General features: G+C 56.4%; 1 protein-coding gene across 1 annotated transcript in view; it reads left to right on the top strand.

Moving 5' to 3' along the window:
- MPPED1 (metallophosphoesterase domain containing 1) overlaps nt 1-23977 on the top strand; it is a 64122-nt gene that overhangs the window by 35688 nt on the left and 4457 nt on the right. Inside the window, exons 3-4 of the mRNA XM_007189165.3 lie at nt 3981-4206; nt 22368-22483. Coding sequence (XP_007189227.1) covers nt 3981-4206; nt 22368-22483 — 342 coding nt within the window. The remainder of the gene's footprint in view (nt 1-3980; nt 4207-22367; nt 22484-23977) is intronic.

Below are 23977 nucleotides of genomic sequence, written 5' to 3'. Positions count from 1 at the left end.
GGTAGTTAGGAGCTGCGGAAATAAATGAAACTGTATGGTTGGAGTAATTTGCTAATTTGCCTAAGTAACACCCCCGGTCAGAGACATGACATCAATACATTAGTGCGGCTCGGGCTCCCCGAGCCGGGGCGGCGCGCCGAGTGGGGTGGATGGATGCCGTGAAGTGGAAACGCAGAGAACTAGTGCTGGAAGGCAGTCGTGGTGGCCACTGCTCCAGCCGCGACTGCACTGTGGCGAGGGGCTGGCCTGGTGGCCTTGAACGAATCTGAGCTGCTGACCCAGAGGTGTGGCGTCAGCTGGACCAGCACCTAGCACTGCTTCTCCCGTTCACCTGCTGCAGGACCTGGGCCGGTTCCTGACCTGGGACCCTCGTTCCCCAGCTTCGAGGCGGAGGTAACAGAGCCCACCTTGGGAGGGCCCAGTCTTTTACCGAGGGTGGCTGGCCCAACAGTGAGGTCCCGGAAATGGCAGGCTTCTCTGTGCTGTCCCCCACGACCCTTCTCCAGATGCTCAGGCCCAGGCAAGCCTCTCCCCTCCCCGCCGGCAGCCTGAGCATCACTGGAGAGAGGGGTCTCTGCACCGTGTCACCTGGGGTGCTGGCGGGGGCTCCGCTTTCCAGACTTCTGCCGGGACCTGCTTGGGATGCAGATGGTGAAGCCAACACATCTCCTCTCTGCTCCTGCTTCTCTCCTGTGAGGAGAACAAGAGGACGTCTCAGCATCCCTGGGCCAGGCTGGGATGACAAACAGGAGGATGGGTGAGGCGGGGAGGCGGAGGGGCCTTGGGGAGCTCATCCCCACGGCCTGGTTGGCAGCTCAGAGGGGCAGGGGCCAGGTCTGGTCCCCTTCGTCTCCAGGGACTGTGGCCGGGGCCAGAATCCCCAACGCTGCTGGGAGTGGGCAGTACCTTAAAATGAGTGAAGTGGGCTGGGTGTGAGTAGTAAGGACAGGTGGGGACCAGGCAAATTGCCCTCTGCTTCCTGTCTAAGGGAAGCAAGGCATTCAGCACTTGCCTAGGCCAGGATGGTGAGATTTTAAAATTGACTGATTTTTAGAAAACAGAAAGAATGACATTTTATTGGAATTTCTCTAATTTTTAATGTTGGCAACAAATGCAAATTGAGAAAAGCCAAAAAATTATGCCAAACAAAATATGTCTGTGGGCAGGGCTGGCCTGCTGGCTTCTAGTTTGCAAACTCTGGCCCAGGGAAGCTGACTTTTTCTGAACATCAAAAGGCTTTGTGTGTTTCCATTCATTGTCTTGTGTAATCCTAGAACGGTCTTGCGAGGTAGGCATTATTCTTCCTGTTTCACAGGTGAGGAAACGGAGGCCCGGGGAGGTCAAGTCACATAGCCGGTTAGTGGCAGAACTGGGTCTGGGACCCAGCTGTCAGCCCCTGGAGCCCATGTGTGTCATTGGACAGCCTCCCAGAGTTGACAAATACCAAAGAAGAGAGAACGCTATTTTCTCAAACCTGTAAAGAAGTCTGGGTGGCCGGTGAGGCAGTGATGAACAGATTATGGTTTTCTGCTTGTTTTGTGAAAAACTTCTCTGTGCTGGGGTCCCCACCTCCTCTGTGGCCAGGCTGGGAGGCGAGCGGCCACCCAACAGCCCTTTGCCACGGCCATAGAGCCTGAGGCCAGGCAGAATGGGCAGGTCCCAACTGCAGGGGTGGGAGGGGGGTGGGCTGGAGAAGTTTCTAACTGGGTTCTGGATGCTTCCATTTCATTGCAATTAGAATATGATAATAGGTGTAGTTATGGTACCTAGAACTTCATTGTGTGGCTCAGCCATAAAAGTCACCCTGCCCCTTCCTGGAGCTTCCACAGTGCTGGGCAAACGGAGTTCTTCCTGGAACCTTACGGGGAGCTGAGTCTGATCCCACGTCTGTCGCAGCTGACCTGGTATTGTGGGCCTCGGTTCCCAGTAAGGCAGACAGTCCTCAGAATTTGGAGAAGAGGCATTTCTGGAATTGGGTTTCTGACAGAAGGCTCACACAGCAGAGGAGGTCGAGTTTCAGGTCATGGTCAAGGGTGAGAAAGCTCTGCTGTCCCTGGACTGTGTTACCCTTGGGTGGGACCAGCCACAGGGAAGGGGCTTGGTGGAGCTGGGGGCCACACGAGGCCCTTGGCCTCCAGAAAGGGGCAGTTACCAGGCACACTCACGTCGATCAGAGGGGAAACTGAGGCTCAGAGAGGTTAAGTGACTTGCTCGGATGAGAGGTGACAGAACCCAGGTCAGCTGGCTCCAAAGCCGGACACTTTGCCCTGTGTGTGCTCCTGTGGGAGTCATGGTCACTGGGAACGGAGAAGACGCCTCCTGAGGTGTGGATCTCTGTTAACCCCGGGACGGTCCTCTGGGCAGGTTCCCTTTCACATCACCCTGGGACCCCTGGACGGGAGGCCGGAGCCAGAGGTGTGGCCACGGCTCTCGGTGGTCAGGATGGGGCTCTCGCCCTGGCCTTGTCGAGGGCGCCTTCCCGGGCTTTCCCCGAGTAGGTGGAAAGTCTGGGGTCACACAGGCCTGACTGACTCAGAATCCAGCTCTGCCACCTCCTGGCCATGTGGCCTCCAGCACGTCACCCTGCAGCTTCCTGAGCCTCAGTTTCCGCGTCTGCACGATGGAGGCGATGAAGGCCTGGTTCCGTGCCTGACGCGTAGTAGGGCTGATACGTGCACGGGGTCCTGCTAACTAGCCACTTACTGCTGAAGAATTCGGACAAAAGAAGCGACTTTCTTGCTGAAACAGACGCAGAGTAAAGTTTGGTGTCTTTTGTCCTGGCTCCTTCAGAAACCAGAGCTCAGGTCGTTTAGAAGTTCCATTCAGTGGCCGCAGTTACTTATCTGTGAAATGGCTATGCAATGTCACCTTTCTCCTGCCTGGACACCCCGTCTCCCCAAGGCCCCGTGCTGGGCTGACACCTTCACACGCCTCTTGGTGTTTGCTTGACCCACCAGGGCACGCCCTTGGGGAGGGGGCAAGAAGAAGGCTTGGGCCTCGGGGTTCACCTTCAAAATTCATTTTTTTATCCTAATCAGGTACCATCATGACTCTTTCTTCAGGCCCGGAGAGCCTAGCAGCTGAGGCTGGTGGGAGATCGGGAGTCACGGGCCTGAGCCTGGGGTCAGGCTGGCTGCCGGCGGGTGATGGGGAGCTGGGGTGGGTGGCGGTCAGTTTACTGAGGCCGAGGGGCTGTGATAGCCTTGGGCGGCCGTCCTGGAACCCAGCCCATGGCCAGATCACCCGGGAGGCAGTGCACACACCTGCCTAGGGCATCTACAACGTAAGGCCCCAGAGAAAGAAAGGGGAAGAAGCACGGCGTTGAGGAACCGCGTGGAATTTGCAGAGAGCACAGCTGGAAGGACCCTAGTATTAGCTCAGTGTATGTTATACACGGAAAGTTTTGTTTTGTTCCCGCTTAGACTGTGTTTTGACTTTGAATTCCGTGGCAGTAGGGGCGGGGATGGGCACTGTAATCTTTCCCGAGCGTAGCGTCTCCCAAGGTTTGACCTGGGCTCTGCAAAGAACTTGCAATTCCTGTTAATGTGGAAGCTAACGAGTCAGACCCCCAGGTGGAGGGGGCCTGAGACAGTGAGGCTGGCGAGGCAGGCCTGGGGGTCCAGGGCAGGGTCTCCTTCCAGTGGAAAAGTGGCCCGGACAGAAGAAACGGAGGTGGGCGAGTCCTGAGGATGAGGCCGGGTCCACTGCAGCTCAGAGGCCCTGCAGGAAACTGCCCAGCCCCGTCCCGCTGGTCTGGGGGGCGGGCGGCCGGTCACCCAGCAGCAGCGGGGGCAGGGAGGCCACAGGGATGGCAATCAGGCTGCCGCCGCCGCCGCCTCTGATCAGAAGGCACCTGTCGGGAGCGAGGGTCAGCTCTGCCGGGGGGTCCAGGGGCTCTTGCCTGCCCCCTTCCCCCCGGCACTGTGGCCTCCAGAAGCCAACAGCGGTGCACCGTGTGTCTGTCTGTGTCGGCTCTGCAGGCAGCCTGCCCTACGAGTACAAGATCGTGATCGCAGGCAACCATGAGCTGACCTTCGACCAGGAGTTCATGGCCGACCTCATCAAGCAGGACTTTTACTACTTCCCGTCCGTGTCGAAGCTGAAGCCGGAGAACTACGAGAACGTGCAGTCGCTGCTAACCAACTGCATCTACCTGCAGGACTCGGAGGTCACCGTGCGGGGCTTCCGGATCTACGGCTCCCCATGGTGAGTGTGCCTGGTGGGCGCTGTTCTGACCGCTGGTGACAGTGAAGCTGTGCTGGGGGGATGGAGGAGCTGAGGCTGAGTGCATGGAGGGAAGAGGGGCTGGGAGAAGCAGCAGAGAGACCCGGGGCCAGCTCTCCCTTCACACTGTGTGACCCTAGGCAGGTCGCTGCCACTCTCTGAGCCTTGGTTTCTCCATATCTGGCAAACAATTCTATATGCTATACTGTCTCACATATAGACAGGTACTATTAGTATCCCCATTTTCCAGGTGAGGAAACTGAGGCACAGAGAGGGTAAGGGCCTGGCTGAAGGTCACACAAGTAGGAATGGGCAGAGCTGAGATTAAACCCAGGCAGTTTGGTTCCAGAATCCTTGCTTTTAACCATTATTCCATGTGCTAGGAATCTCCCTGTTGTCTGTCCCTCTGACACACACAGAAGATGCATAGGTGGGGGGATGGTGATTGATTAGCCAGATTGAGGAGAGGCAGTCGGAATTTTCATGGAAGGCCAAAGTCCTGCTTTACTGTGTTGGGGACGGCAGTTGTTTAAATCACAAGTATACATCAAGCCTTTGTTCCCTGTTGGGGACACAGAGCAATCAGACCTTATCCCTAGGCTCACCTGGCTAAGTGGGGATCAAGGTGAGAACAGGTCATGACAGGTCTGCGTGACGGTCGGTGTGTCCATAGTAACCCCCGTGATGATGATGATGATGATGGTGATAATGATGATGGTGATGGTGATGATGGTGAAGATTCAGATTATAATGATGATGATGGTGATGGTGATGATTAAGATTATGATGATGTTGATGGTGGCAGCAGATCATTCCTGAACAATTACAGTAAGCTGGGCCCTGGGCTTAAATCTCCATAAGAATTGTCTCTAACCCTTGCTCAGCCTTGTGAGGACTGATATATTGTCCCCGTCCTGTAGTTGGATAGACCAGCTGGCCCTTAGAGGCCCAGCTGGCAATGGCCACAGGGTGCCAAGTGCTGGCAGGGTGAGGAGGACACCATACACAGGAAGGAGAGACCTCATGTACTTGAAAGAGTGGCTTGATACTGGAAGGCTCCCTGGAGGGGGTGGGGTGACCTGAACCACAAGGGAAGAGAAGGACATTCACAGGCGTGGAGGGGTAACAGGGCCTGAGGCTGCACCATCAACCAGAGCAGCACATGTAGGGAGGCTGACGGGCGATCTGGGGGGACCCGGGGCCTGTCCGGGTGCAGGGACTTCAGGGAGAGCAGCTGATGACACAGTGTGGCTGGGAAGCCCTGGGGCGGCCCTGGCTGATGCCACACGGTGACCACCTGCTGGCTAGAGGCTGTGAGGGATTTAGGACATGGTCCCATCCTCCCAAGGCCTCCTCATGGGGCAGAGAGGAGATGCTGGGCTGTCCTGCCTTCCTTGAGCCCCAGGAGATGCCTGCTGTCATCTCCCTGGTCCTCGCCGTGTACAGGGTCTCCACAAACCCTCCCGGCGGCCTGTGAGGTCCTGACGAGGTCTGGGGTGGGGGGCCCTCAGGGATGTGATGAGCTTGGGGCCAAGGCCAGGAGAGGGGAGGAGATGGCCGAGTCTGCCTGGCAGGGCATGAAAGCCCAGACCTGGAGGGGAAGTCTGTTAGGCAAAAAACCAGAAGGAGGTCATTGTCAAAGGAGGAACCAGTGTGAGCAAAGGCATGGAGGTGAGCTGAGCACGATGGGAGGGCTGGAGCGTGAGGTGCAGGTGGGGCGGCGGGAGATGAGGCTAGAGGGTCAGGTGCCAGACCGGGGAATCTGGACTGGATCTCTTTGCCCAGTGGTTTCCAACACCCTGTCTCCCCTGCACACCCACATACCCACACACACCCACACCCCTACACACAACATTTTGTTTAAAGTTAGATTGCTTAGAAGTTAACAGCACGGCTTTGGAACCAAACTGCCTGGGCTCAACTCTTGGCCTCACCTCTTATGGGCTGTGTGACCCTGGGCGAGTCACTTAACCTCTCAGTGCCTCAGTTTCCTCCTCTGCACAATGGGAGTGATGGGACACCTCCTGCAGGGGGTGGTTGTAAAGATGTAGGAGGGTTCAGCTGAGCCCAGTGGCTGCACCAGGCTTTCCACGATTGGAGACATCATTCTTGTTATTTGCTACGTGGAGCCCCCTTCCATCACAGCCTTGCCCGGAAGCCAGATGTGAGATGGAGGACAGCAGGGGGTGGGAGCCGGCAGGTGTCACTCAGTGTCCTTCCCACCCCACCCAGAGCAGCTCTGTGCAGCCTCACAGCTGGGCCCCGAAGAACCCCTTTGACGGCCAGCTCCCCAGTCTCCTGGCCGGGATGTCAGGCCAGCCCCGTGGTCCCCTATGCCAGCTGCAGGCCAAGTGCTGGTGCTGCTGAGGCCTGAGTGAGGCCGCTGTCAGCCTTGCTGGTGTCCAGCTGCTCTGTGCTCGAGCTGCCTGTGGTCTCTGCTTTGACTTTTGTAGCTCCAGCACGGGCAGTTCTGGACCTTTTAGTTGCAGGCCCCCTGGGCCCTGAGTGGGGAGGAGCACCTGTCTTCCCCTTGACCCTTACCTGTCGTCCCAGCTGGATGCACACCCCCGACCCCATGCCATGGCGGGCCCAGCACCAGGCTGCTAGACAGAGAAGGGACCCAAGGAGGGCTTGGTGAGATCCAGGAGGGCTCCCTGTTGGAGGGGGTATTTGAAGGAGGTGTGGGGTTTCCATGGGCGGAGGAGGCAAGGGAGGAGCCGTATTTCGGAGCCCCTGTTATGTGCCGGACCCTGCCACACTCTTCTTGGGCCTGCTGTTGGTTCACAGCCTTTAACGCCGAGGGCTAGACGGCACCTCGTCTGCATTCTGAGATGCAGGCTGTGAGCTGGCATTCCATGCAGCAACCCTGGGTTCCTTTAGGCCCAGTCTGGGGCTCGGAGCAGGTGGTGTGAGGTGAGACGTGGGCTCGTGTGCTGGGGAGGTTTCACTAAATTCCCCCCGTGTGAGCCAGTCGCTCGCATCTGCTTCCACGGCACCGTGGAATTAATCCTGAGTTCCTTCTGCCACCTTCCCCCCGGGACCTGCATGCCTGGGAGGGTGGGCCCCTGCCACCAGGCCCCCGGAATCTCAGCAACAGTAGTGGCTGGGCAGCTGGGTGGTAAGGGAAGGGTTGTTCAAATTGGGGTAACACCACCTCTTAGCTGTGTGACTCTGGGCAAGTGCCTTAGCCTTTCTGGTCCCTCTGTATAGGGCAATGATACTGCCCACCCTATAGGGGGGTTGTGAGGGCTGCGTGGGCCCGTCCAGATGAAGGCCAGGCCCAGAGTGTGGCCTTGGAGGTTGGCTGTCGTTATTATTACTGGGGAGCCGCTGGGGTGGAGACCAGGACAGAGAGAGCTCTGTTCCCGCTGATACCTCAACAGCCCCTAGGGTAGGACCAGGCTTGCAATTACCTCCTTTTACAGAAGGGTAGGTAGAGGCCCCGGTGAGGACGTGGCTTGCCCAGGGCCACGCAGTGAGTGGTTCTCCTGACTCTCGGTCTGCTCCAAGACGGAGGCCCTTTTATGAACGCCTACTGTGTGCCGGGCGTGGGACAACGTGCTCTTCGCGTGTTCCTTGGTCCTCTGAATAGCCTCAGGGTGCGCCTCGGCCTTGTTGGCCCGTGGAGACCTGGGGATCAAAATGATGTTCTCATGGCCACCCGGTGGTTGGTTAATTCATTGATCAAGTGTTTGTCCCGTGGCCGCTCTGGGGACATGCCGTGAGCCAGGCGGATGCAGCTCCTGTCTTCACGGGGTTCTTATCCTCGTGCGAGACACATCAGCCACCCATTCCTTGATTCAGCAAGAGCCACGGAGGAGAAGCTCTGGGAGCTACGGTCGGGGAAGTGTCCCCACAGGAGAGCCATAGATACAAGCAGCTCTGGGGTCTGCGAAGGGTGTGACAGGCAGAGCAAACAGCCCCGGCAAGGCCCAGGAGGCTCAGAGGGCTGTGGACGTGCTGGGGGCGGAGTGTGGCTTCCAGGGTCTCAGTGAGAGAGCGGAGGCCACAGGCTGGACCATCAGGTCGGGCTGGCGGCTGCCACGGTGGGTGGCGGCCTCACCCTGGTCTCCCAGCGCTCAGTGAGTCGCAGCTCCTGTAGCCCCACGTCCTCAGCCCGTGGGGACCTGCCACATCACACCCGAGGCCTGGAAGGGACACAGTGCTCGTGTGTGCAGAGCTGACTTTCAGTCACGCTTGTGCCCTGGACCCACACACACCAGGGGCGTCCCCACTGCCCTGACTCTCACTTCACATCTGACCTCGGCAAGTCACGTCTCCCTGAGCCTCTGTCTTCCATCTGGGCAAGGGGGCACCAGGGTCCTCTCTGTGGTGTCGTCAGGTGAAGCCACACTGGGGAAGTGGCACTTATCAGTCCCCAAGAAGGTATTCTTGGCCAAAGAACCTCGTGGCCTGGCTGCCAACTCTGCCTGGCTCGGGGGGGGCTGTTCGCCATCCCCACTGTCTGTCGAGGTTTAGGCTGGGCGAGCTCAGCCCCCGGCGCCGGCCGCCTGGGCATATGGCAGCTTGTTAGGAGGGGCTGGACAGCAAAGCTGACAGTGATTATTATTAAATTCAGATGTTCAGGGTTTTCCTTTTCTTTTTCCCGTGCCCTTAACATATTGACTAACACGTGGAATACAGGCGACTTTAGCAGCATCGTAACACCAGCAGGCGGGGATCAGGGATCAAATAAACCAGTAGCCATAAGTAACCTAATATCAGTGGTATCTGGGGCATGTGGGCAAAGCTGACCCACGCTGGGGGCAGACCTGTTCTGTGTCATCCTACAAGGCAGAGCGGGGACACAGAAGGCAGGTTCTCATCAGTGTGGGAAGACTATCCCACAGGCAGGAGCCCAGAGGAGAGGCAGTGGGGCCTTACTGAGTGGTGAGCTGCCCATTACAAGGGGCATGCAAGCAGAGATACACTGTGGTTGGGCCTGGTGTCCTCCCAGCTCCTCCCCCATGCAGAGGGCCACTGTTTCTCTGCCTGAAGCTGATGATCCCCTGTAAGCAGAGGAAAGCAGAGGGAAGCCCTTTTGGTGCTAGACTTGGGACGAGGTTGGCCTTGATATTGAGGACTCACCAAAGGAAGCTCGGAGGAGGAAGCAGACAGCAAACTCATGGTCGCCACGACCGGCCTTTCCTCTAAGTGTTACCACCAGGGGATGCTCTGCTTGGGAGACCGGTGGGTCAGATTTGAATGGTTCCACTTCTTGTGAGACACACACTCGGAGGCCCACAGTGGCCGTCAGGTGCCTGGCCCCCTGCAGGGCTCTGGAGACCCAAGAATGGGTCCGGCCTGGCTGTGTCCCCCGTGACAGGGCACCATTACCAATCCCATTTTGCAAGGTGGTCAGAGGAAGAGAGAGAATAATTTTTTAATGTGAATATGTCCTATGCAATATTTTAAATGTATGTACACTAAAAGAATTGTGTTGTTTGTCTGACGTTCAAATTTAACGGGGCGTGTTGTGTTTCGTCTGGCCACCCGTATCCTGAGACAGTTGGGTTCTGCCTGTTTTTCGAACTTTATAAAAATGGACTCGTGTTGTTCCATGACTGCTTTTTTTCACTCAATATTATATATTTTTAAGATTCTTCCATGTCATCATGTGCAGTTGTGATTGGTTCTCTTCTCAATGCTGTGTAGGATTTCATCGTAGGAATATATCACGACTTATTTATCCATTCTGCCCCATTCCCACTACCGTTGCTTTGGGCCCATTATAAATAATATTGCTATGAACATTCCACATGTCTCTTGGTGTACATAGAAATTTACTCCTGAATGTGCGTGCGTGTGGACACACACACACACCCAGGAACGGAGTGGTCAGGTCATACACTGTACAGCTCTTTGGCAGGGGCTACGCCAGTTTTTCCCCTGTCAGCAGTGCCCTGCCTCACCTCCTTGCCAGGACTTGGTATTGTAGGCCTTGCAGATTGTACCCATCTGGTGGCTGTGCTGATGTCTCAAGGTGGTTTTCATTTGCATTCCCTTGATGACCGGCGAGGTTGAGAATCTTGGCCACTTGGATTTCTTCTTTTGTGAAGGGCTCAGGTCTTTTGCCCATTTAAAAAGGTAATTGGGTTGTCTGCCCTTTCCGTATTGGTTTGTAGAGTTTCTTTGTGTATTCTGAATGCAAGCCCTTCATCACATGTAATGTCTCAAGTGGCTTTTCCTCCCCTGTGACTGGCCTCTTCCCTCTCTTCATGGTGCCTTCAGATGACTAAAAGTTCGTAATTTTGGTGTAGTCAAATGTGTCACTGTTTTTCTTTGCAGTAAGTGCTTTTTGTGTCCTATTTAAGAAATCCCGCCCCTGAAGTCATGAAGATGTTTCCTTATTATCTTCCCAGATCTTCGCTGTTTTGCCTTTTATCAATATATTTAGGTGTTGAGTCCACTGGCAGTGACTGCATTGACGGTGTGAGGTAGGGATCCCGTTTTGGGATTTTCCACTTGGCCTGGCACCAAATATGGAGATCATCCTTCCTGGCTGCTCTGTGCTGCCCTCCTTGCCTGGCACACGGGGGCTGTGTCTGGGCTATCGCCTGCTCCTTCAGCCCACCTAGCTCCAGGGCCACACTGTCTTAACTACTCCAGCAACCCATTTCTGTCATGTCTCTTTTCCCAACTAGAACAGTTGAGGCTCCAGGAGAGCAGGGACCCGACTCCAGGGGAGGCTGCCTGACCACTTCCCCGGTCCAGTCCGGCGTGGGAGGGATGGAGGGCTCACTAGAGCCGCGTGCTTGCGCGACCACCCTCCCGGGGCACCGTGACTTTCTGGAAGTCATCTCTAGGCCCCTCAGATGCAGACTCGGCGCTGAGCCTTCGCCGAGAGCAGCTTAGAGGAAGGGGGCGGGAACCAACCGCAGAAGAAGAGGAAGAACTCAGCTGTTACAAAATCCTAAGTGTTAAAAAAAAATTCCGTATACATACCGTATTCATTTATGGGTTTTGGATGCATTTTTTGTTCTCATTTAACTGAAAACGGCCTTGATTTTTTTTTTTTTTTTTTGAAGGAGTGAGGGAGGGAGTGAAGTTGGCACGCAGCTAGTCCATCTGGTCTAATTACTTCTGGTATTTTGAAAGAAGGCATCTAAACCTGCTGAGACAGGAAACTTTGAGAAGTGGTGGCCGGGCCGCTGCTGGGCGTCTGGGCGCAGATCCTGGTCCTCAGCTAGGAGGCCTGGCTGCCTAAGGGCAGGGCAGGGCCTGGGGGGCAGCCGGAGCCTCGGGGACCAGCTCTCTCCAAACAGCCGGGATGTGCAGGGCCCAGCTGAGTGACCTCAGGTCAGGATCCTGGCTTCTGTGAAATGACAACAGGACAGTCCTCTCGTGGGGTTGTTCTTAGGATTCAGAGAGGTCTTGTGCGTAAGTTGCTTGGCACACAGGCATTCAACACACGGTGGTCCCACCTACCCCCCAAACCTCTCCAGCTACTGCCTCGACTGCCCAGAGCGGGGGCTGGGGGAGGTTGTGTACGTACAGCCTGCAGGGGCTGTGGGCACAGAGAGGGTGGCCCCTGGACAAGGCTGGCCGTGGGTTCTAGCGTGAGCCTTTGTCGTCCTTCCCTCCGCTTCCCTGTGTGCACAGGGCAGGCCCGCTGCGGGTGGTGGGTGCGAGGAGCAGGCAGGAACTGAGCATCCTGGGAATTTAAAATCTGTGCCCTGAAGGTGCTGGGGCTCTGCTTGTTGATGTGACAGTAGCACAATTACTGTTCTCACTGCTGACCCAGAGGCTCTGAACTTATAGCTGCTCCAGCTGTTCGAATTCTTCACAACCATGAGTGAGGTCTAACCCTTGTCCCCATTGTATAGCTGAAAAGACTGAGACCCACAAAATGAAGCGACTGGCTTAAGGTCCCACAGTAACTGAGAGCCCAGATGGGCCGGGATGGGAGGATGGAGGCCCCGCCCAGAACGGCAGACAGAAAGATGCTAAAATAAAATGCTTTTTTAAAGACTTGATAAAATACATCTTTCCGGGAAAAAAGAATAGAGAGGATGAAATAATGAACTGCTAGCTTTTCCCTTGCTTCTCAATGCCTGTCACCATAATGTGGTCAAGGGGGTGCCGGTGGAGCGGGATCCTGGCGGCGGCAGGACCTGAGACAGCCCGCGCTGCCCCCGCTGTCCCCGCCACCGCCAGAAGCTGATGAGAGACCACGGTGAGCCCAGTTTGGACCGCCGTCCCCCGCACTGGACTCTGGACCCTCCGTCCTTCTGGTTCTGCTCGAGGAATGGGTGGGCCTGGGGCTCAGTTCCCAACCACCTCACCCTTTGCTCTTTCTATTAAGAAAATCTTTTTAACCTCTTAAAAAAAATACTCATTTTTCAGTCTCTCCGGTAATTCTCCGAGGTGTTTGGGGTGTCGTAATTTGGGGTTGCCCGCTCACGTTCTGCAAGGCTCTATCTGGGGGATCCTGGGCAGCCAGGTGTGGGGGTGCCCCTCAGAGAGGATGTTTACCCCAGTCTGTGGGTGCACCTGGCCGGCGACCCACTTCTGCTCCTTTCATGGATCAGAGCTTCCTGGGCCCACGGGCTCACGGCCTGGGGAAGCCTGGGTCAGAGGTCCGGGGAAAGCTTCCCTCTGGTGGAGGCCTCCCCGCGGTCCACTCTTTCCCCGAGGCCCTCTGGGGACCCAGCTTTCTGGTCACAGCCCCTGCTAACCACCAGGGCCCTTCTCTCATGTTGCTTCAGGGCCATGAAGACCCACATTCCCTGGTTCAGAGGCTGGCAGTCCCCGGGCATCTAGCACTGAGCTTATTTACATGTCATCCTGCATTTCTAGGTGGTTTCAGCACAGGCCGTGGCCTTGATCTGTTCAGACAAGAGAGACCAAGGCTTTCCCTCCCCTTCAATACCTGAAACCCTCATTCAGCAAACTTCCCGTGAGCCTGCTGCACAGTGGTCCCACCTGCTCTGCCTTTCACTCTCAACAGGACAAGGCAGGACTCTTTTCATCCCCGCCTTACAGAGGAGAGAGGGGAGGCGAGGCGTGGGTTGGTCAAGCGACTGGTCCAAGATCTCAGCTACAGGCAGAGGTGGTGCCAGGTTCCCGCCCAGGTGGGTGGAGTTGGGGAGCTCCGGGGCGGCTGGCCTTGACCTGTCTCATCGGCTGCTGCTTCCTAGCCTGGCCCTGGCACCGTCCCTCCTGCAGCCCCTGTTGGACTGCAGAACCACATGGGGCTGGCCTTGGGGTCCTAGATCCCTGGCCCCGTGAGTGCTGGACGCTCCCCAGGCCCCGGGCCCTCGTGTTCTTCCCAGGGCCCTGCCAGGGTGCAGCGAGTGAGGACCCCGGCGCGCTGGTCGGAGCATCACAGAACCTCAGCGGTACTTCCCTCCCTTCCCGTCTAGAGCCCAAATCAAGTTGGGAACAGCCTGTATCTGTTCAAGACAAGCTGGGAAGCCTGCTGACCGCGAGCCCTGCCCGAGCCTCAGTGCCCCCTTGTTTGGTCCTGTGACAGGGACACGACAGGCTTGGGAGGGTCCCCGAGGGACCGAGCAGTGTCCTCCCCCAGTGGTCACTTCCGTCTCCTTCCTCCACCGGATATTATACTCATCAGCCTTACACACGACTGGCAGTTGACAAATTTTGATGGAGGGAAGAAATTCCTCATGTCTGGACCCACACTGTGCTATCTCTGCACGAGCGTGTGCACACACGCACATGCAGACGCATGCCATACACGTGCACACACACACACCACATAACACACGCACACATGAGCACCCATACTCTCTCTCACACACACTTTTTCTCACCTCTCTCACACTCAGCCTCTCTCACGCACACGGGATTTCTCTTCTGCTCCTTTCCTATCCTTATCTTTCTTGATTTCTCATTGTTGTTTTCTTTCTAGAAGGGCCCTCAGCACACGTACGCACACTCTTCTACATGAGATTAATGTTTGAAACGAGTCCTCTGCCTTCTCCCCGCCGCAGAGGAGTCCCAGCGAAACAAAAGATGAATGATTCTGCGCCTCGGAAGGGTGGGGGAAATTAATTAGGAATGACAAAGGACCCCGTTCTTTGGTTCCACTTATCTTGCTGCTGACTTGCCCTAAGTGTGTGTGGGGCAAGGTGTGTGACTGACAGTCCCGGGGACACGTCTCTGCTCCTCCTGGCCCTGCCCCCTCGCTGGCAGCTGCAGCTGCCCTGCTGCAGCAGCGTCTCCCCCAGACTCCCCCTCGGCTCCCAAGCCCGGGAGATGCAGAGAAGGAGCAAGGCAGACCTGCCTCCACCAGCACCGGGACGTCCCCAGGAATGGGGGCCACCTGTGGGGTGAGGAGTCAGCAGGAACTCGCTCGGGGGACCCAGGCATGTCACCGACCCTGAGCCTTGGTTTCCCTGCTGCAGATGGGAGCACGGCCTCACTGGAGTGCTGAGAGGGTCCCAGGACGCACGTGGGCCAGTGACACGTGTCATCACCTGAGATGCTCTCAGTGTTGTCTGTCTCTGAGAGAGGGCAGAGGCTGTATTTGGCTCCCTGGAAGTGGCCCCGGATAGCCTGGCCTTTTGGGGAGGGGGTTCTGGAGCAGGAAGAACAAACAGATTAGGGTCAAGATGAGTGTTCGGTCTGCAGCGGGAGAGGGAGTGGACCTGGTCAGGCTTGTCTGGGACCTCAGGGGCGGCTGGCTGCCGGTGGGGAGGGGTCCCTGCCCCGCTCACACTGCAGCGTTCACCCCGCGGAAGAAGAGGCGGAAGTGGGAGAGCACCTGGCCGGTGGGGAGGTGGGGCGGGCCAGTGTCCCTGCCCTCACCTAGGGAGCGGGCTGCCTGGGGAGGCAGGGACGGTCCCCCGAGGGCGGCGAGTCGGGATGCAGCCGAGGAGGTGAGCATCACCTCTGAGGCCGCGTCAGTGAAATGGACACAGGATTCCCCCGGGCAGGTCGTGGCAGGGTGAGCGAGAATGGGAGGCTCAGCAGATGGGGAGAGTTCTGGTTCAGGTGGTGGTCCTGGTGGAGGGTCTCAGGGCTTCATGACGGCCAGGGGCTCTGGGGAGGGCTCCTGGGGAGGGTGTGGGGAGGGGAGGGTTAATGCTTAGTTCTTCCCACCTGCCTGCCTGCCAGGTAGAGCACGTGTCAGTTCATTCCATCATTCATTCATTCAGGCACACTTCGTGCAAACCCACCCTGAGGTCCACCTGGGCCCAGCCATCAGTTTAGGCAGGATGGATTCAGGGATGGTTTGACCCGGGCCTGCCCTGAAGGAGCCTGTGTAAGGGCACTCAGAGCAGGGAGGGTCACTTGTGCTTGGGGATGGAGGTGATCAGGGGAAGCTTCCTGGAAGAGGTGGCCTTTGAGCCAGGCCTTAACAAATAATGGGTCATGGACTCTGAGGAGAGGCTAGGAAGGGCATTTCAGATGGCTGGAACAGTATGAGCAAAAACCCAGAGGTGGGGAAAGGCTGGGCCTTGTTCAGGAAACAGAGGATTGTTGTGACTGATGGGTGGCGAGCTCACTGGGGAATCTGAGCAGGATGGTCCGAAAGGTGGAATGGGGCAGAGCCCAAGGCCCCCGCATGCCAGGCCATGAGGTTCGGGCTTGTCCTGGCGGTAATTGGGAGCCGTGGAAGGTTTTGGAGTAGAAGAGTCACAGGGTGAATGAGAGGCGGGGCACCAGGAACCAGAGTGCAGCCAGGCTCAGAGGGACAGGCAGGCAGCTGCCATTGAAGAGGGAGAACCTGGGGCCCAGCCACCCCAGCGGGGTCCGGGTCAGCGGCCCACTGGGCACAGGATGCAGGAGCCAGGAACCCTGGTCCAGGTCCCTCTAGCCTCCTGAGTGTCCTCAGACCCATGACTTCTCTGTACCATCATGTCCTCACCTCTAAAGCGGGCGCCTCCTCACAGCTTTGTCCTGAGGGTTAACTGAGCTAAGGTGTGAAAGAGGCTGGTAAAGTGGGGTTTGCTGAGGAAGGTGGGCAGGATTCCTGGTCCTGTTGTCATCACTCTGAGATTGAAGCAGAGAGCACAGGCTCTGGAACCTGCTGTCTGGGTTGGAGCCCTGGCTGTGCCACTTGGTTACCAGGTAACCTTGGGCAATTCTCTGTACCTCTGTGCCCCTCAGTTTGTGCATCTGTAAAATGCAGCAGTGATGGCAGTTGCCTCTCGGGGTGGGTGTGAGGATTGGAGGCTCACGGAGAGCCTTTGGAGCTAGGCCTGTGTGGGTGTCCCCTCGGTGACCCCTTGGCAGCCTATCAAGGGGGCCCCCCCTCCCCTGGCCTCTGCCCTCAGGCGTTGTGCCCTGGCCTGGGTGCACCACTGGGCCCAGCTCTACCCAGGACACCCTGGGCCGCCTCCACCCCCACCCCCCAGCATCCCTGGGAAATGGGGTGGCCATACTCCAGGCTAATTGAATGGCCCCTGGTGCACCCCCTTTCCCGGGGCGTGTGCCTTGCCTGGGGAGATGGGAAAACCAGAGCAGGGGAGGCTCTGCTTCAGACGTGTTCTACAGACAGGCATCGCCCCCCTCCCATCTGCCACTAGGGAACCCGGAATTCACGCTTCAGGGGGAAACCGTTTAATGATTGGCCACGAGGAGGTCATTTATATTGGCTAAGCGGGCCTAATTAGACTGGATTCGAAGGTTACCGTAAGCGCACAAAAAAGCTGTTAAGGGGTTAACCTCTGAGAGATTACATTGTATTCACCGCTCTGTTAAAGTTTGAATTAATTTTTCCCATGGGTTTGTTCACATTCTAATTTTCAACTAAATGAGACATCTGTTTCAGAAGAGGAAAATTTGCTCTGGTTGTCATGGCAACTATCATTCTGTAAGAAAATTATTCCAATGGTTACTTTAGAACAGAAAGACAGAAATTCAGGACATAAAGCCGCCTGCCATGGCTCTGTAGGAATTCTGATCCATCCGACCTCCTCGGGGGTCTGTGATGTGTCCTGGACGGTGGGCGGACGTCAGGGCTCCTGGCCCTCAGGGTAGTGAGGCTGCGTCAGGCGCCAGCTGCACTGGGGATGGGGACCGTGGCTCTGGCAGCGCCCACCGTCTCAGGCATTCGTGGGTCTCAGACCACGGCTGCCCCCAGGGTGGGTGGGGAGCTCGGGGCGGGCTGGATCCGGGCTGCTTGGATGACAGGCCCTGCGAGCCCCCGCCTGCCCTGACCTCTGTCTGGAACCCCGAGCAGCCTCGCACTTCACCTCTGGCCCCAAAGGGCCCTGCTGGGCGAGGAGAGAGGGTCAAGTGACCAAACGCAGGATGCCTGGGACATTGGGGCCGACTGCACCCTCAGGAAGGGCTGGTGCCCCCCATCCCTTTGGTTCCTCTTCCCATGACACAAACCTGGATGGACGTCGTGCAGGAGTGTCCGAAGGCTTTTCCAGACCCTGGGGAGTGAGGTCACCCTGAAGATTCCGCCTCTCCCGCTGCTCTGGCCCTGCTCCTGGCCACCCCTGAGAAAGGCCTTCCAACCTGCGGGCCGCCCTGAGAAATGTCTCCTCTGGACGTTTCCGTGCATGACTTGACTCTTCCTGCTCCCCTCAAATTTCAATAAAGGCCAGAACATCCCCTTTTCCCAGTGACGGAGCTCCTGGGTATTTGGAGGCATTTTTGCGATAATGGTGCAATTTCATTCCCTTACACTTCCTCCCACCCACCTTCTTTCCCTCCCCTCTGTGTCAGGCAATGGGTGGGGTAGAGCATCGAGCAAGAAGGACCCCTCTGCCCTCATGGGGTAAGATCTGGGGCCATAGGCATCCTTATCCCAGTTTACACGGTGAAAGAGTCTGGGAGCGTGCAGCCCAGGGGCAGAGCCAGAGTGTCTGATGCCAACTTCAGTGCCCTTGAGCAACCTCTCCGGGCATCCCAGGGGGCAGGGTGGATTCCAGCTTCCCAGGATTTGAGGTGAAGTGTTTCCAAGAACCACGGAGGTATATCTATGGGGAAACGCCACCCCCAGAGGAAGGCTCGTTGGTACTGGAGGGGGAAGGTGACGTAGGCAGGGGCTCGTGTGGGTCAGCTCCTGGGGGTCTGTGGGGTCTCTGATATGTTACAGAGTGTCTTTTCCAAAAAGCCACTCCTTGCTGTGGCTCATGGGAACTCACAGACGCCTTCTCTCCATGCTGATGAGGCCTTGTCCCCTCTCGTAAATATTTGATTAGGTTTTTGAAAAATGGATGCTGTGTTTGGAAGGGAGCAGAAAGGCATTGCTCCTTTTGCTGTAAGCTGACGGGCTGTGGGCTTCTGGGGGGACTACTGGGCTTGGCTTTATGAGCAGCTTCCAGGCTGCTGCAGCCTTCCCTGCAGGGACCCCGCCCTGGCTTAGCCAAAGTGGGGCTTTGAGTACGCCCAGGGTCTGAGGGCTTCAGAAATTGCAGAGCTGTGAGCTCAGTATTGTTAGGGCTGCCAACCGCTTTTGACCAGGAACTGTGGTAGGAAAAGCATTTGTTTTTTTTTACATTGTGACTCAGTACACCCTTATGTGGGTGTCTATTTAAATATAAATATATTTAACTAAAGTATCCCTTCCCTGCTATGATGTACTCTTGATGTTTTCTATTCTTTTTTTCCCCCTTTTCCTTTTATTTTTTTAAAATGCTGTTTGACCCTTCAAAATGCAGTTTGAAAAACCCTGCCCTGAGCCAAAGGTTTTTCATCCAGGTTCTGTGAGTGGGTTTCAGGAGGGGTCCATAGTAATGATGGTGATGATGATGGTGATGGAGATGATGATGGTGATGGTGGTGGTAGTGGTGATGGTAATGATGATAATAGTGGTTATGATGGTAGTGGTGATGACGATGGAAATGACGATGGTGATGGTGGTGGTGGTGACAGTGTTGATGTTCGTGATGATGGTGTTGGGGATGATGATGGTGATGGAGATGACGGCAGTTGCAAAGCATTGGACCAGGCACTGTTTTAAGCACTTACATGGATTAATTGATTTAATCCTTTCAAAGCCCTGTTGAGGCAAAGGGTATTATTATTATGCCCATTATACAGATGGGGTAATTGAGGCATAGAGAGAAGTTAAGCCACTTGCCCAAGGTCACACAGGTAGTTAGAGATGGACTGATTCTAACCCAGGTCCATCTGATCTCAAGATTCCCTCGAAGGTGGATATAAAATTGTGTGTGTGGGGAGACGTTTTTCTGCAGAGAGAACCCTCAGCTTTCTGCAGAAGTGCAAAGGCAGGCCTGAGTCGGGTGTGACTGCAGGAGTAGGCGGCTTCCGAGGGACTTCCCAGTGCCACCCACCCAGCTGCCTTCCCCAGCCCTGGCCACCTGGTCTCGTCACTTGGAGGGCACTTCCTGTGGGTGGGGATCCCTTGGGACAGCCCAAACTTGGGGGTGCAGACAGCTCCTGTGTGCCTGCCCTTCACTGTCTGTTTCTCCTCTCATGGGCCCAGAGGGCAGATCCCCAGGCCCCCACCTGTACAGGTGGTCCCCCTGGAAGCCACTCATGGCTGGGTGTGGGGGAACCCCATCCCTCCACAAGAACAAGGCAGGAGCTACAAGTCTCCCTCAAGATCAAAACTTAGGCTGGTAGGGGCTTGGGGAGATGGTGGCCTGGCATGTTCTGCTCATTTTTAGTAAGTTTTCCTGGGTGGTACCTGGGGGCTTTCATTACAGCGTTGGGGATCATGTTCAGCTTTGAAGTTTTGGCTGCATTCCCAAGGCAACAGGAAGAGTCCTGTTTGACATCCCGTTAACAAATTCATTCATTCATCCAGCCCTCTCTCACTCAGCACCATTCGTTAAACAAACATTTGCTCCTCCCCTGGGCAGGTGCCAGTCACTCGGGGTGAGAAGGAAGATGGAGCAGACAGGGCTTGGAAGGGTAAACGTGGCGTGGGGTCACGGGCAGGCAGGAGGAGAGGAGGGACCCGGTGTCCCAGGTCACGGACAAGCAAAGGCTGGCAGCGGACGGGATCCCCCAGGTGTCTGAAGTGGCAAAAGCACCTTTGACCCCAAATGACCAACCAGTATGGCCACTCACCCTCTTCCTTCACAAGCCCACGTTCCAGGATTTGGCGCTGCAGGCTTGATGGCAGCTGGGAGAGAGGGTCAGATCTGGGTTCCAGAATGACTTCTTCACTGACCACTGTGTGACCCTGGGCACCTCCCTTCCTCTTGCTGAACCTCAGTCTTCCTGTCCAGAACCTGCCATGGTGGGACTAAAGCAGGTTCTCAAATGCTGTTCCATGGAACCCCTAGGGTTCCACAGAGGTGCATTGGGTGGCTGCCAATGAAATAGAGACGTTGGGTCAACAGCTAGGGTGTCAGCCTCCCACGGAGGAGCTCCTGGGCCATGAGAGGGATGTTAGTGGCAGCTCTGACACATGAAAGGCTCTGAATGTGAAAGGCCAGCCCCACTACCAACTTGTGCGGAGTATGTCAGCGAATGGACATGCGGTGCCTGGCCTCACGGGGCCCAGATCCCTGAGCCAGCTCACTTCTCGGAGCCTCTGGGTCCTCATCTGAAAAATGGGAATAATCCTAGCCCTTAATGCACAGGATTCTTTTGACAGTTAGATAAACTTATCCCTATAATGTAATTAGATGGCGCCTGGCAAAAATAGTAGGTGTGCAGGAATTTTTAGCGACAATTTTTAGTTTCTACTCCCTGGCCCTCAGTCTCCTCATCCATAAAGCAGAAAGAGAGAGACCTGTCTGCCAACCTTGCTGCAGGTGTGGAGGTCCCTGGGGTGGTAGGTGGGGAGGTGATGGTGGTAATGGTGATTATATTAGTTTCCTAGGGCTGCATAACTATTTATCACAAACCGTGCGGCTTCAAACGACAGGAATTGATTCTGTCACAGTTCTGGAGGCCGGAAGTCTGAAATCAAGGTGTCACCAAGGTTAGTTCTTGCTGAGGGGACTAAGGGAGGATCTGTTCCATGCCACTCTCCCAGCTTCTGGTGGTTGCTGGCAGCCTGGGGGTTCCTTGGCTTGTAGACACATCACTCCAATCTCTACGGCCATTGTCACGTGGCCTTTTCCTCTCTGCATCTCTGTGTTTTCACGTGATCCTCTTATAAGGACACAAGCCATGAATTAGAACCCACTCTAATCAGGTATGACCTCATCTTGATTACGTCTGCAGAGACCCTATTTCTAAATAAGGTCACATTCACAGGTACTGGGTTGATAACTTCAGCATATATTTTAGGGGGGACACAATTTGACCCACCACAGTGATGATAGTAAAGTTGGTGGTGTTGGTGGTGATGATGGTGACTTTGTAAGTGCTAAAGAGCTGTTGTGTTAATGTGGGGAACTTATAATGACTTAGGCCTAAGGGCTGATTCTTAGTTGGGATGCTTCTGCTGTAAATGAAAACCCAACTCAAATGGCTGTCTGTTGGCCCATGTAACTGAGAAGTGCAGAGGTAGGGTGGGTGTCAGGTGCGATTTGATCCAGCTGCCCCCCTGGGCCACATGCACCAGCCATTTCCCTTTGGGACAGTTTAATAGGTACTGACGGCTCCCAAGGCAAGAAGCTCAGTGGTTTGTATGCAGGGATGACAGTACTCTTTTCTCTCATCACTGAAAGAAACGTCTGGAATTCCCTCCATCTGGCAGGATCTAGGTCACATGCTCACCATTGAACCCATCGAGGGGAATGACTTGCACTGGTCAGTCTAGGTCTGGGTTGGGCGACAGGTAGGAATTCCGTTAAATGGCCTCGGTCCACCCAGCCCTGACCTTAATGTTGGGGGTGGACTCAGCCCGGTGGAGCCCCTGCTGGGAGCTTCGGGGAGAGGCAGGCAGGAGCATCCTCTACCTGGGACCCACCCTCTCTTGGCTGGGGCTCCACCTGCCCCAAATGTAGGAAGGAGGATGGATGGAGGAGCATTTTCCCACCATGGGGACAGGTGAGAATGTTCTCTGAATTTCCTTAGAAGGGCTTGGAACAAGAGAGGCCTTCGGCGGAAGTTGATTTTCTTTTTAACTTTCATTTTTAAAACTTACATAGATAATACTTGTTCATCATAGAAAAAGGAAAAAGGCTGGTCGATATCTGGTCAAGTCCAGGTGAATCCCCACCTTTCCCCGGACGGGAGGTTCTGGGCATCCGGCCGGCCCTGATGGCCGTTTGGCACTGTGGCCTGCTTCTCCTGCCGTGTCACTGCCCCCACTCTCGGTGGCCCTCTCTGACCCACGTGCTCTTCTCCCACAGGCAGCCCTGGTTTTACGGCTGGGGTTTTAACCTCCCGCGAGGCCAAGCGCTGCTCGAGAAGTGGAACCTCATTCCCGAAGGCGTAGACGTCCTGGTAACCCACGGACCGCCGCTGGGTAAGACTCAGCCGGCCCTGGCTCGGCCGGCCGGCCCCGCACACACCTGCTCCTGCTGGGGGAGGACGCAGGGGGTGTGGGTGCTGGCAGCGGGGGCATAGCTGGGCCTGTCGAGGGGAGCTGCGGACGGGCTCTGTTCTGAGTCCAGCTTGCTGGGGCACCAGGGACAGGTCACCCCATCGTGGCTCTTATTTCCTGAGCACCGACTGTGTGCGGGGGGCTCGATGTGTCACCTCCTCACAGCCGCGCGGTGAGGTCAGATCAGCTGCCCCTTTCATACACGTGTTACCTTGGAGCTCGGGGAGGTCAAAAGGCAGGCTGGGCCCCTGACTCTCCAGACCTGAGTCCTGGGGGCTGAATACCACCAAGGTCACTCTCACCGGGCCCCATCCCGTGCCCCACCCCTACCCCATCAGACCACCCATCCCACAGTCCCCAGGGCCTGTGATCCCACCGCCAGCAGCTTTCCTTCCCGGCCCCTCGGCCCCCCTCTGGCCCAAGCTGATGTCACCGCTCTCCTGGTCTCCGTGTTAGCCTGCCGTCTGCCACCCAGGCCCCTTTCTCAGTCCTCCCCTCCGCCCTTCCTCACACCCCACTTCCTGCCCCTCAGCTCGTCCCTTTGATTCTACCCCCAAACTGCATTCCAGCTCCCTCCTCTCCTCTCCACCGCTGCTGTCCCCACCTCGGTCTGTGCCAGTGTCTTTGTCTCTTTGATGACCAACGTGGTCTCCTCACTGGTCCCCCAGCGCTGAGTCTTGCCCCACTCAGTCCACTCTCCTCACGACAGTAGGAGGGAATTCTCTGAATGGTCTGTTATGCCATGCCATCCCTCTATAACCCTCTGTGGCTCCCTGAGTCCTTAGAATGAAGTCCCAACTCCCAGCAGTCCTGCCCAGACCGGCCTCTTCCCCCCACCAGTGCCTCCACCAAACCTGTCATCACTCCCTTGGTGTTGGGGGCTGGGCTGGTCTGGGCTATGTGTCACCAGGAGCTAACCCCATGCAGTGCTTGCCTTGAAGGCTCCAAGATGCCGGGCAGAGGGACACCGAACGGCCAGGCCCAGTGGGACACGGTCAAGGATGAGGGAAGCCTGAGACAGAGATCGTCAGAGGAGGCCCGCAGAGGCTGACAGAGAGGGGGGTCTCAGCATCGGGTCTGGGAGAGGCAGGGAGGGAGGTGGGTGCGGGCAGGGCGTCGCAGGTGGGAAGGGCTGTCAGGTGAGGGCCAGTGCAGCTCCAGAGTCATTCGCTCAGATACGTGTTCAGGGAGAAGCTGCCCTGAGCACCTACTGTGTGCCAGACGCCCAGCCAGAGCCCTTGGCGCCTCCCTCCACCCTCACAAAGTGCTGAAATGAAGGCTTTCTTACCCCCATTTCCAAACGGAGGGAGCCCCGAGGCCCAGGGCCGTGGTTTAGGCACGACACGTGGCTTCTAGTGAGGCTCTGAGGCAGGCTTTTTTGCTTCCTTCCTCCCTCCCTCCCTCTCTCCCTCTCCT

This window comes from Balaenoptera acutorostrata, chromosome 11, assembly GCF_949987535.1.
Source record: "Balaenoptera acutorostrata chromosome 11, mBalAcu1.1, whole genome shotgun sequence".
NCBI classification, from domain to species: domain Eukaryota; kingdom Metazoa; phylum Chordata; class Mammalia; order Artiodactyla; family Balaenopteridae; genus Balaenoptera; species Balaenoptera acutorostrata.
Note: the sequence above shows the minus strand (reverse complement) of the source record. Positions and strands in the feature narration are given on the sequence as shown.